The sequence below is a fragment of the Cebus imitator genome, unplaced genomic scaffold (genome assembly GCF_001604975.1).
Source record: "Cebus imitator isolate Cc_AM_T3 unplaced genomic scaffold, Cebus_imitator-1.0 Scaffold201, whole genome shotgun sequence".
Taxonomy (NCBI): domain Eukaryota; kingdom Metazoa; phylum Chordata; class Mammalia; order Primates; family Cebidae; genus Cebus; species Cebus imitator.
In genome coordinates this window covers 217228-229841 of record NW_016107516.1, presented here as the reverse complement: position 1 = coordinate 229841, position 12614 = coordinate 217228, and the positions used below count along the sequence as shown (strand labels likewise).

The 12614-nt window shown below is 37.4% G+C and overlaps 1 protein-coding gene and 1 pseudogene across 4 annotated transcripts in view; both read left to right on the top strand.

Moving 5' to 3' along the window:
• Positions 1-12614, top strand: part of GRAMD1C (GRAM domain containing 1C) — a 100704-nt gene that overhangs the window by 63682 nt on the left and 24408 nt on the right. For all 4 annotated transcript variants that reach the window (XM_017547730.2, XM_017547731.2, XM_037745437.1 and 1 more), the window contains 2 exons: positions 1230-1392; positions 8081-8218. In XM_017547730.2, coding sequence (XP_017403219.1) covers positions 1230-1392; positions 8081-8218 — 301 coding nt within the window. The remainder of the gene's footprint in view (positions 1-1229; positions 1393-8080; positions 8219-12614) is intronic.
• LOC108317358 lies at positions 11543-12612 on the top strand (annotated as a pseudogene).

The window sequence follows — 12614 nt, the reverse complement described above, 5'->3', positions numbered from 1 at the left end:
AAAAAAAAAAAAAAAAAAAAAAAGTCACCCAGATGCAAACCACTGAAAGACAGTGACTCTTAATTTTCCTATAAATATCTCTTTGTATTCTTTATAGCAGGAAATAGAATTTAACTAGCAACAAGAGGAGAAGCGTAAGCGTAGAGCTGTAGAGACCCATACTCTACTTAGCATCTGTTAAGGAGTCCCTGGTTTAGCTAAATAGGCATGTTGCTTTGTAGTGTGGAACTCTCAAATTAGCAGTAATCTCTGCTTGAAGAATCAATCTTCCGATTAGGGTAATATAATCCTTTAATAAATTGTGTCCTGAATCCCAGTTGTTATTCTGCTATCTGGGTGGCCAATGGAAAGCTGTATCCTCCCTGGCGCTGATTCTGCTATTTAGTGCTTCTCAAGGATCTCATGGGACATGAAGTAAAGTGCTCTCTTTCATCTGTGTACATACAGAAAATGCAAGAGAGTATTCTGCTGTATAGTTTATATAGACTTTTTGGACTGTTCCACCAAGTCTGATCATAATACAGTACCATTCTACTTGAATACTAACATAGCAATAGCATCATACTTTAATGCCTATCATTAAATGTATTGTGGAGATAACATCATCTTTATTAAACCATCTCAGAAAGTATAGATAGCATCATCCAAGTGAATACATTTTAATGCTTAATCTCTTAGTCCCTTTGCAGCAAAGCCAATTGTGTTTTTATGAGTGCTATGAAATTAGTCTTAATCTTCTCTCTCCCACTGTAGTCACATGTGACTTATATCTCCATTTTCTTTCCATTTCTCTGTTAGTTCTTGAGAGATGGGTGAGTTTCCTTCCTTGAGATGATGGGGCAGGCATTGGTTGGAGAAGCTAACTGGGTTTGGTTCTTCTCCCTTGCCTACTCTAAAGAACTAATTGTTCTATTATTTTTGTCTTTTGTCTCTTTCCCTTCTGCATAAGTGGTTTACGGGGTCTGTGAAGCCCTTTTTATATGATGTTTTTCATAAACTTGTGTTTACTATTGTATAGAATGACTCTAGAATGGTATACGTTATTTACTAATATTTTATGGACTGGCATTTAATAGCTTTGGCAATGTGATGCAAGCATAACAAACAAAATGCTGTAAACATTTTTCAAAGAGCAATATTTCAGTGTATCTTTAATATTAAAGTTCTCACTGTAAAATCTAAGCTTAAAATCTGTTTCTTATTTTGAAACCAGATTGTTTGTCTTTTAGGGATTAGGTGAAGAGGAGTCCCAAAATGAGAAGCAGACCAAAAAGAGTATCTTACCAACTTTGGAAAAGAAGTTAACTCTAGTGCCATCAAAATCACTGGACTTGAGTAAAAATGAGTATCTTTCTGTGGACAAAAGCAGCACTTCAGATTCTGTTGATGAAGGTAAATAATTTCTTATAAATTTTATTAAAATTTCAGTTATGTCTTATTATGTTTATCTTTGTAATAGGGGTGTACAGATTGAGAATTTAGTTTCGTTAGACATAATGTCACCCTATAAAGAACCAAAAAAGGAATGGAAGCTTAAAGAAAATAGGAGAAAGAGGCTGTTAAATCTAACTTATCCCCACTGTCTTCAGAAGCCGGGAATTTGAAAAGCTTCATCACATTTAGTTTTTAAATGTAGTAAAAATCTGCATGCTTATTCCTATATACCAAGCCGTGTAATATGCTCACATTTCATAGGTAGAGTGACATATTAGTTCATTTAGGCTAGCCCTCATTTCCTGGTAGGGAAAATAAAACCTACAGGAGCTAAATCTAAAATTATATAGCTAGTTAACTATGGAGAACTTGAGTTAATGACAAGGTGTCTCAGTCCAGTATTCTTTTTACTTTACTTCAATACTGCCCAAATTATTTTCTCCTTTCCTCCTTTTACAAAAAGACATCTAGGCCTGGTATGGTGGCTCACGCCTGTAATCCCAGCACTTTGGGAGGCCTGGGAGGCCAAGGCAGGTGGATCACAAGTTCAAGAGTTCAAGACCAGCCTGCTAACATGATGAAACCTCATCTCTACTCAAAATACAAAAATTAGCCACCTGTAATCCCAGCTACTTGGGAGGCTGAGGCAGGAGAATTGCCCAAACCTAGGAGGTGGAGGTTGCAGTGAGCTGAGATCTCGCCACTGCACTCCAGCCTGGGCAACAGACTGAGACTCTGTCTCAAAAAAAAAAAAAGAATTCTCCTTTCTTATGCTCTGGTTTCTCTTCGAAACGAATAAATCTTTCACCTTTCACTAAAGAAAAAAAAGACACCTTAGCAAGGTTACTCTAAACCTATTTTGCGTATTATTATGAAAGCAAGTAGTCATGGCAGGGATGCATTCTGAGATTAATGTTAATTTAAATTATTGAATAGCCTCCAAAAGAAAATAAAGATTCTAAAAAATTCTGGAAAGGAAACCTTTCTCTCTGTAAATGATTTTTTTTTTAAAGTGTGCTCATTGGCCAGGAGTAGTGGCTCATGCCTGTGCTACCAGCATTTTGGGAGGCTGAGGCAGGCAGATCCCAAAGTCAGGAGTTCAAGACCAGCCTGACCAACATGGTGAAACCCTGTGTCTACTAAAAATACAAAAGTAGCCAGGCATGGTGGTGTGCACCTGTAATCTGAGCTACTCAGGAGGCTGAGGCAGAAAAATTGCTTGAACCTGGCAGGTGGAGGTTGCAGTGAGCTGAGATTGCAGCACTATACTCCAGCCTGGGCAACAGAGCAAAACTTCATCTCAAAAAGAAAAAAAAGTGTACTCAACAATGTTCCTCAGAACAATACTCAAGTTTCTGTGCATGAAGATGTAGGCTTTTGACTGTGGTTATATTTTAGCACAATGGGATGAGTTTTTGAAAGCAAGAGCATGGAAAGTTCATTGTAATTGCTCCTGAATTTGATTTGTTTTTACTGAAGTCATTTCAATTTAATTTAAAAATTTTCCATTTAATTTTAATTCACTTTTAGAGGAAGATTCTATATTTGAAATTTATTACAAAAATAAATGACAATAATATTCCATATGGCATTAAAATAAACTTATTTTGTTTTACAAGGCCAACAGAGATTAAGCTTAATCCTAATATAATTGTAAAGAAAATCATGACCCAAAGGCTTTCTGAATTTCCAGAGTATTATATACTAGATGATTTTTAACATTTTATAATGTAATCAATTTTGTTTTCTATTGTAATCCATGTGTACATGGCGTCTAGAGTGGGCTTAACAGATAGCAGTTCTTCTTGACCACCCCGGTGCTAACAAAATTGGGAAAGAAAATGAACAGCAAGTCAGATGGAGGTCAAAATATCACCTTTTATACGAATAGTGACAAAGTCAGCGGATATGGGTACGTGTAAAACATAAGTGGGCTGCTGATGGAGCTGAAGAATGAGGTGGACTTACCTATCAATCACAGGAAACGTTCACCTGCCTCCCCACTGGAGGGACGATCTCTCCTGGGCAAATATCAGCTTCTGTGGGCACCTAGATCCAGAAGGAAGGACAGAAGTGTGCCAAGCCTACCTAGCATATTCCTTTCACATTTACTAACTGTATTCATAGCTCAGGCTGCCATAACAAAATACAGATTGGGTAGCTTAAACAACAGAAATTTATTTCATATAATTCTGGAGGATAGAAACCTCAGATCAAGGTTTGGCAGAGTTGGTTTCTGGTGAGGGGTCTCTTCCTGGCTTGCTACCTTCTATGTGCAGACACTGTGTCTGTACATAGCCTTTTCTTAGCATATGCTCATGGAGAGAGGGACAAAGTGTGAGGGAGGAGCAGGGGGCAATAGAGAGAGAGAGAGAGCATGCATGGGCAAACTCTCTCTTTTTTTTTTTTTTTGAGACAGAGTCTGACCCTGTCACCCAGGCTGGAGTGCAGGGGTGTAATCTTGGCTCACTGCAATCTGTGCCTCCCAGGTTTAAGCGATTCTTGTGCCTCAGCCTCTGCAGCATCCGGAATAGCTGGGATTACAAGCATGCACCACCACACCTGGGTAATTTTTTGTGTTTTTAGTAGAGACGGGGTTTTACCCCTTGTTTGCAAGGCTGATCTTGAACCCCTGGCCTCAACTGATCCTCCAGCCTCAGCCTTCCATAGTGGTGTCTCTTCTTTTAAGGACACTAATTCTACCAGATCTGGGACCCACTTCATTTAACTTACTTTATTTAGAGGCCCCATCCCAAATACAGCCATACCAGGAGCTAGGGCTTTAACAGAAGAATTTGGGGGGACACAAACATTTAGTCCATAACAATAATCTACTTCCTATGGTTAGAGTGAGTTAAAGGGGCAGAGAGAAGCTGGGAATTACCCTAATTGGGCACCTTGAACTTGGAAGGAGTGAAGAAGAGACATCTTCACTGCATTATATATAATACACGGCACACAATAATATTTTGTTAGTCAATGTAAGCCCATTTCCCAACCATTTTATGTAGATGTAAGTTTACTATATTAATGTGTTTTCCTTAACATAAAACCTAATTTTTAAAAACATGTTTTTAAAACTTCCAAAATATACACTGTGTGTGTTATACTGCTTTTAGGTTTGAGAAAGAGATCAAAGTTTAGTATTTCTTAGTTGAGCACAGTGGCTCATGCCTATAATCCCAGTACTTGGAGAGGCCGAGGTGGGAGGATTGCTTGGGCCAGGAGTTTCAGACCAGTCTGGGCAAGACCTATCTCTACAAAAAATAAAAAATTGGCTGGACATGGTGGAGGATGCCTGTAGTCCTAGCTTCTCAGAAGGCTGAAGCAGGAGGATCACTTGAGCCCAGGAGATCAAGGCTGCAGTGAGCTCTGATTGCACCATTGCACTCTAGCCTGGGCAACAGAGCCAGATCCTATCTCTTAAAAAAAAAAAAAAAAGATTTAATATTTTTTATGTTTCAGTTTTGAGGATATATGTTATAGATACTATGATTGTTGTTCCTTTCTTGTAACCACCAATAGGAGAGAGAGAGAGAAAGCAAAAAAATAATAAAATTAAAAGTAGTTGTTTAAAGGAAAATGCAGTACAAATAACTTGAGGCTTGTGGTTGTACTCATTAAGTAGGCATTTTAAGGACTCTTTTTTTTTTTTTTAGTTGTAAGATCATTGCCATTGAAGTCAGTGCAGCGGGAGACATTTGGAAAGATCAAGGGTAGTGACGGCTTTATTAGCGTCCTTGACATTCATGCTTTAGTATGCAGCAGGGCATGGATTAGTCATACACTGTCTACCTGAACCTAGGACTTTAGGAAGATCTACTCTGGCCCCCAGTGGCCAAATAGGCAAGTAACACTCAAACCAGGATTTTTTTTTTCCTCTTTCTTATCTGCTTCTTTTATAAGAATGGTCCTTCCAAAGTAGTTTCACAGGGGCACTGTGGCTCACGCCTGTAATCCCAGCACTTTGGAAGGCCGAGGCAGGCAGGTCACCTGAGGACAGGAGTTTGAGACCAGCCTGGGCAACATGGTGAAACCCCATCTCTATTAAAAATACAAAAATTAGCTGGGTGGTGGTGGTGGCACATGCCTTTAACCGCAAGAGTGAGACTCTGTCTAAAAAAAAAAAAAAAAAAAAAATCCTATAGAAGTAACATTGTAAGTTGCATAAAGGATAACATTAAAACTGATAAAAATCGTGCCTATTTAGAAATAAAGAAAGAATAATAATGTATAGATTCTTTATTGCACATGAACTCTGATCACATTTTGCTTCTCGCAAAGACTGGCTTTATAGCAGTTAAGAAAGCATATGTAACATTCAGGCCTGTGTTTGTGGAGTTTTATTAAAAGTGTATGGTGATTCTTTTTTTTCTATAACAAATCAAGTACTTCTACTGGTTTTCCTAAGCACGTTCCAAAATCTTGAACTTGTCATATGTATCAAATGGGCAAAATCATGAATCTATTTTTTACTTTTTTAAAGTTGTGAAGTTATAAAGACGGTTGAAGTCAATGAACTGAAGCGACAATTGAAAAAGTCACAAAAAGTAAACCATCCCAGGAGATTGGGGATGTGTGTATGGGTTGCGAGGGAGCAAGGGAGATTGCAGATCACTGTAAACCAAACATCGATTTATTTAAAGTGATTGTATGTTGATTTACCATAGTGAGCAGGAGAAAGAAAGCCAATAAACCAGTAAAAGTATGATTACAAGTCAGGGTAGGTTCTGTGAAGGAAATGAGCAACATCAGCAGAATCACCTGTTTTCTTTCTTTGTGAATATTTGAATTATTTTTACAATGAACATATAATACTCCTATGTTAGAAAAAGCTATTTCCCAAGCCTAATTGGAAAGTTACTTCACAAAGTTTAGCAAAATTGCCTTGTTTTGTGATTCATTTCTACACTGAAGAAACCATTATTTGAAATTGCAGTAAATAGTTTTTGCCTCCATAGAGTATTGTTGAAAGAAGAAGCAAATCAATATGTATCTGATATTCCTTTTTGCCTCTAGCAAAATAGAGAGACACAAATCATTCAATGAGGGATAAATAGCAGTAGTCAGGGATGAAGCCAGAGCTAGAAGAGTTTTTCTGACCCCTAGACCATTGCCCTTTGATTTAACCTGACTAATATTGACAGATGCTTTACCAGATCATTCTTAGAGCTTGATTTCTGAAAGATGGGGAGTTTTTGTAGCAGTTTTTATTCTGTATTGAGGGGGCATAATCCTCGAAATATAGTAAGTAATCCTTGTCCTGAAATCATTACAATTTCATACTGAATTGCTTATGCTACTTCCTTTATTATACCAGGCTCCTATTCCTAGGTATTTTTTTTCTTTTCTGTTTGGTTCTTCTAAGTTAAATTCCATTTGTCAATATAAAATAGATGTTAAGTTTGTGTGCTCTGGAGCTGGAGTGGGTTCAAATTCCAGGTCAGTCGCTCACTAGCCATAGAGCCTTGGCAGTTATTTCTGTGACTCAGCTTCCTCATCTGGAAATGATAATACCACTTATAGCATTGCAGTGAGGATAAGATGAATCAATACTTGTAAGGTATGTAGCACAATGTCTAACATACAGGAAGCATTATGTAAGTGTGAGCTATTTTATATAACATTTCCAGGGCATATGACAACAGGTGAGCAAGATACCACTTCTTCATTTGTCACTAGTAGTTTTCAACATCGTGATGATTATCAAGTTCCCAGAAAAAAAATGTAGTATTTCCTTGGGCATTACTTAGCTTTGATGAATACTTTTCAGAATGATTTCTTAGTTCTTTTGTGTGGTGTTGAAAATAGGTTGTGAATACAGTCATTCTTGTCTTTGGAGTGAACATTAAGTCAAGTTGAAACATTATACAGGCTGATAAGATAAGTACAGCAGATATAGCCATTGATAAATTAATATTTACTGAATGTATGAGCATTCAGAGGTAGAACTTGCTAATTGCTATGGTAGATACTATCTTATGTGTCTCTATATTGTCCTTGTCCCTTTTGAAATATTCTTTTATGGTGGAGTCTTGCTCTGTTGCCCAGGCTGCAGTGCAGTGGCATGATCTTGGCTTACTGCAACCTCTGTCTCCTGGTAATTCAAGCAATTCTCCTGCCTCAGCCTCCTGAGTAGCTAGGATTACAGGCATGTGTCAACATGCCCAGCTAATTTTTGTATTTTTAGTAGAGATGGGGTTTCACCATGTTGGCCAGGCTGGTCTTAAACTCCTGACCTCGTGATCCGCCCTCTTTTGTCTCCCAAAGTGCTGGGATTACAGGCTTGAGGCACTACACCAGGCCTGAAAGATTCTTTTGAGTGACATATTATGGGTGTTTGATATCATTCAAGTTAAATATTTCTATATCTTCTGGGATTTGACAGTTGAAATATTGATTATATGTAGTTTAGTTAACTATATATTGTTATGCATAGTTATAGTTAGTACCTATGTATATATTCAATTCTTATTTGGAGTTTTAATAGTGTCCTGGAATGTTCTCATCGTTGTAATCATATTTAAAAATGATTTTATGCCAAAAATTAAACAATACAAAGAAAATCCCACACAAACCCCCCTAAAACTTTAAAATTATCTTTCTTTGATTTCTTCTCTTTTGGTTTGTGTTTTTGTTTTTCTAGAAAATGTTCCTGAGAGAGATCTTCATGGAAGACTTTTTATCAATCGTGTTTTTCATATCAGTTCTGAGAGGATGTTTGAATTGCTCTTTACCAGTTCACGCTTTATGGAGAAATTTGCCAGTTCTAGAAATATAGTAGGTTAGTCCTTGTGTTCTTACCTAATGATAAATTTGGGAGAATGCTAGTATTCATAGAAAGTTGAGCCTATATAAACTGATTTATGTTATGTGGAGGAAGAATTAGACATGCTTTGATTTATTTTGGCAGTATATAAACCGGTATTCAAACGTTTGGTTAAATTCACATGTGAACAGTATAATTGTTTAATTAGGCACATGGTTCCAACAATTAAGTTCAGACCTTTTGAAAACTAAAAGTATATTTATTCATTAAGGTACCAATTCAGTTGGGTTGAACTCAATTCAAAATGGTTTCATGTGAAACAACTGAATTTTGGTGGTGTGTAAATTGCAACAACCACTTTGCCAACCAGCTTGGCAGTAACTACTAAAGCTGTTAATTCTCTATGACTCAGTTCCACTCCTGGATATACACTCATCAGAAATTGGTACATTTGTGCTCTGAATGATGTCCTACAGTGCTCATAGCAGCATTATTTATGATGGTCCGAAACTCAGAACAGTTCAAGTGTCCATCAGTAACGGAATGGATAAACAGATTGTGTATGTTCCCACAAAAGAATCCTTTGTAATAACGAGCAAAATACAAAGTACTGATACTTATAACAATATAAGTAGTTCTCACAGATCCAATGTTGAGCAAAAGAAGCCAGATACAAAAGAGTACATGCTACATCATTTCTTTATATAAAAGTAAAAACCAGGCTAAACAAATTTATGGACATAAAGTCCACATAGTGGTTACTGTTGTGGAGTCAGATGGGTAAAGCTGGGAGGGAGCTTTTGGGATGCTTGTATAAGTTCTACATCCTGATTGGAGTGGTGGTACATGTATGTGTTCACCTCGTGAAAAATCATGGAGCTATGCACTTGAGATTGCTGTTATCTATGACTACTTCAATGAAAATATTTTTTAAAAAGTTCAATTTAAGAAATCGGTTAAATTTCTTAATTGGAAATTAATGGTTAAATCCTCATGAAAAAGATTTCATTGATTATGTGTTAAAAAGTTTTATTTTGAGGCTGGGCGTGGTGGCTCATGCCTATAATCTCAGCACTTTGGGAGGCTGGGGCGGGTGAATTGCTCGAGCCCAGGAGTTTGAGACCAGCCTGGACAATATGTGAAACCCGTCTCTACCAAAAAATACAAAATTAACTGGGCATGGTGGTTCACACCCGTAGTCTCAGCTACTTGGGAGGCTGAGGTGGCAGGATCTCTTGAGCTCTGGAGTTGGAGGTTGCAGTAAGCCGAGACTATGCTACTGCACTTCAGCTTGAGTGAGAGTGAAACCCTGTCTCTAAATAAATAAATAAATAAATGTTTTATTTTGGTAAATATCTCTGATAAGCTTATTGTTAGTTTGAAACTGAATTTATCCTAAATGTTTTCAATATTTTATTAACATTGGGAGCATGTGATTTAGCCTGCTACATAAAATTAGAGTCCCACATCAGCAGAGATTCATATAAAGTGAGTCATTTGACATAGTCAAAGAGAAAGTTATTCTATAGTCAGATTTATTTATTTATTTATTTATTTATTTATTTATGGCAGAGTTTTACTCTGTCACCCAGGCTGGAGTGAAGGGGTGGATCTTGGCTCACTTCAACCTCTGCCTCCCAGGTTCAAGCGATTCTTGTGCCTCAGCCTCCTGAGTAGCTGGGATTGCAGGCATGTGCCACCGCACCTAGCTAATTTTTGTGTTTTTTTATGAGAGGGGTTTCGCATGTTGGCCAGGCAGATCTCAAACTCCTGGGCTCAAGCAATCTACCCACCTCAGCCTCCCAAAGTACTAAAATTACAGGAATAAGACACTTTGCCCAGCCTCCATTTAGTTTATAATCTAAGTATTTTATTAACCATTAGATGTTATTCGTTTATTTGAATCTTTTATGTAAAAAGATATATGATTTTTTTTTTTTTTTTTGAGGCAGGGTCTCGCTCTGTCACCTAGGCTGGAGTGCTATGGTACAATCTCGGCTCACTGCAGCCTCTGCCTCCTGGGCTCAGACAATTCTCCTGCCTCAGCCTCCTGAGTAGCTGGGATTACAGGCATGTACCACCATGCTCGGCATTTTTTTTTTTTTTTTTTTTTCCGGTAGAGACAGAGTCTTGCTATGTTGCTCCAGGCTGGTCTCAAACTCCTGAGCTCAGGTGATCCACCCACCGTGGCCTCCCAAGGAGCTGGGATTATGGGCATGAGCCACTGTGCCCAGTCTAAACATAATTATATATTCATAGATGATATAATTGTTACAAATACTAGGAACCAAACTCAATTTTGTTCTTATTATTGATGGTAGAGTAGCAAAGAGATTACAATCATTAGCTATTGTCTTGTAATTATGAGTTTTGTAATTTAAAAAATTATTTTTTCTGTTCTTCTAGTTTCGAAAATGTGGGATCCCTAAGACATAAATATTCCTCTTTATTCAGTAGTTAATACCTTATTATATTTCTTCTGAATCTATTTTGTGTTTTCTTATTAGTCATTTCTACCTAGAGAACTTGATATTTCAGAAGAACTGGATACATTATTTTCCTTAATTTTCAGAGAGGATGCCTGTTAATGTTGCACGGCCATTTTTATGGCTGAAAAGACCCAAGAGGAATTAAGACCTTGTTCTATGCTGGTGATAAATGAAGCTTGTTTTTTGAAACACAACTGCATTTGTTTTCTGTTATATCTGGCATCAATATCAATGCTTATATTGACTGTCTGATGTTATAAATGGCTTTGCAAAGCAAAGGCTTCCAGCTAATTCTAAATCTAAACAGTTATAAGCACATTGCTGGTCAGACCTAGAATTAGTCTGAAGCTTTACCACAAAAGAGAATCTGATCCTTACTGCAAAGCATATAGCTATTCTCTGACTTGTTACCTAGTAACCAAAGTTATATTTCTTTCTTTCTTTTTTTGAGACAAAGTCTCTCTGTGTTGCCCAGGCTGGAGTGCAGTGGTGCAATCACAGTTCACTGTAGCCTCTACCCCCTGAGATCAAGTGATCCTCCTACCTCAGCCTCAGTAGCGGGACCAAAGGCACACACCACCGTGGCAGGCCAATTTTAAAACAGTTTTTGTAGAGACAGTGTCTCCCTATGTTGCCCAGGCTGGTCTTGAACTCCTGGCCTCAAATGATTCTTTCACCTCAGCCTTTCAAAGTGCTGGGCAAGTGTGAGCTACCATGCCTGAGCTGGCGTTACTTGAGATTGAATTTCAAAGGCTTCTTTTTAAAAATATTAAGAATTTAATGATTTTTTTTAAACTAATCAATTATTTGTGGATTTAATCTAATTCCAGCACTCAAATGACTACCACTGGTTCTGTTTTCCAAGTTATGGGGTCTAAGAGTTCTCCTGAATAAAGGGAGAAAAGTAGGGGGGATGGCGGCAGTGCTGACAATGAGTTTTCTTGGAGGCTTTTTGGGTCCAATTTGTGAGATCAATATTGTCTTTAATGATGGGGAAGCCAGGAAAGTGACAGAAATGAAAACTGAAGATGGCAAAGTAGAAAAACACTATCTCTTTATGATAGAGAATCTGTTTCAGGTAAGGTAAACCTAGCCTTTAAGCAACCTGGATAGAGGCTAGAGAACCAAGGAATTAGAATTGAATTTGTAGGTCAAATGGAACTTTTCAATGACAAGAGTAATGCTCATGAGTTTATAAACCTAGTGAAAGAACTAGCCTTACCTGGAGAACTGACTCAGAGAAGAAGTTATGATTTTGAATTTATGCAAGTTGCAAAGCCGTGTGAATCTTACATTGGTGCCAATGTCCACTTGTTATTTTCTCAAAGTGACAATAGTAAGAAGACTGACAGATTTAGCAAAAGAATATGATCTTACTGTTCATCAGCTTGCCACCTGTCCTGATGTTAACAACTGTATTAAGATGGAAGTGGGCACTGAAGATTGTCTACACATATAATTTGAATATAATAAATCAAAATATCATTTAAAGCATATAATTGTTTGAAAAATTTACTTCTTAGTAGTAAGAATAAAAATACAACATATGGAGTTACAACTGATCAAAAAAGAGATCACAGGAACTGGACCCAGTACCACAGCAGAAACAGAAACAATCGCTGAATATGAAATAATGGATGGTGCACCAGTAAAACGTGAATCAATTCCAATGAGACTATTTTTAGTGGAATATGACCCAAGTCCAACAATGAGAGATGTGAACAAAAAATTTTCAGTAAGTAAATTTAGTGTTTGTTGATGAGGAAGACCAAAGGGACTTCAAAAAGCTGGAGATCATTTTATGAAGAAAAGCTTCTGAAAACTGAGGAAACAGAGAACAAACTTACACCAGTGATTTGAATCTCCAGAATCACAGGCATCTGCGTGAACAGCCTGAAATTTCGTGAACTGAATAGGAGACA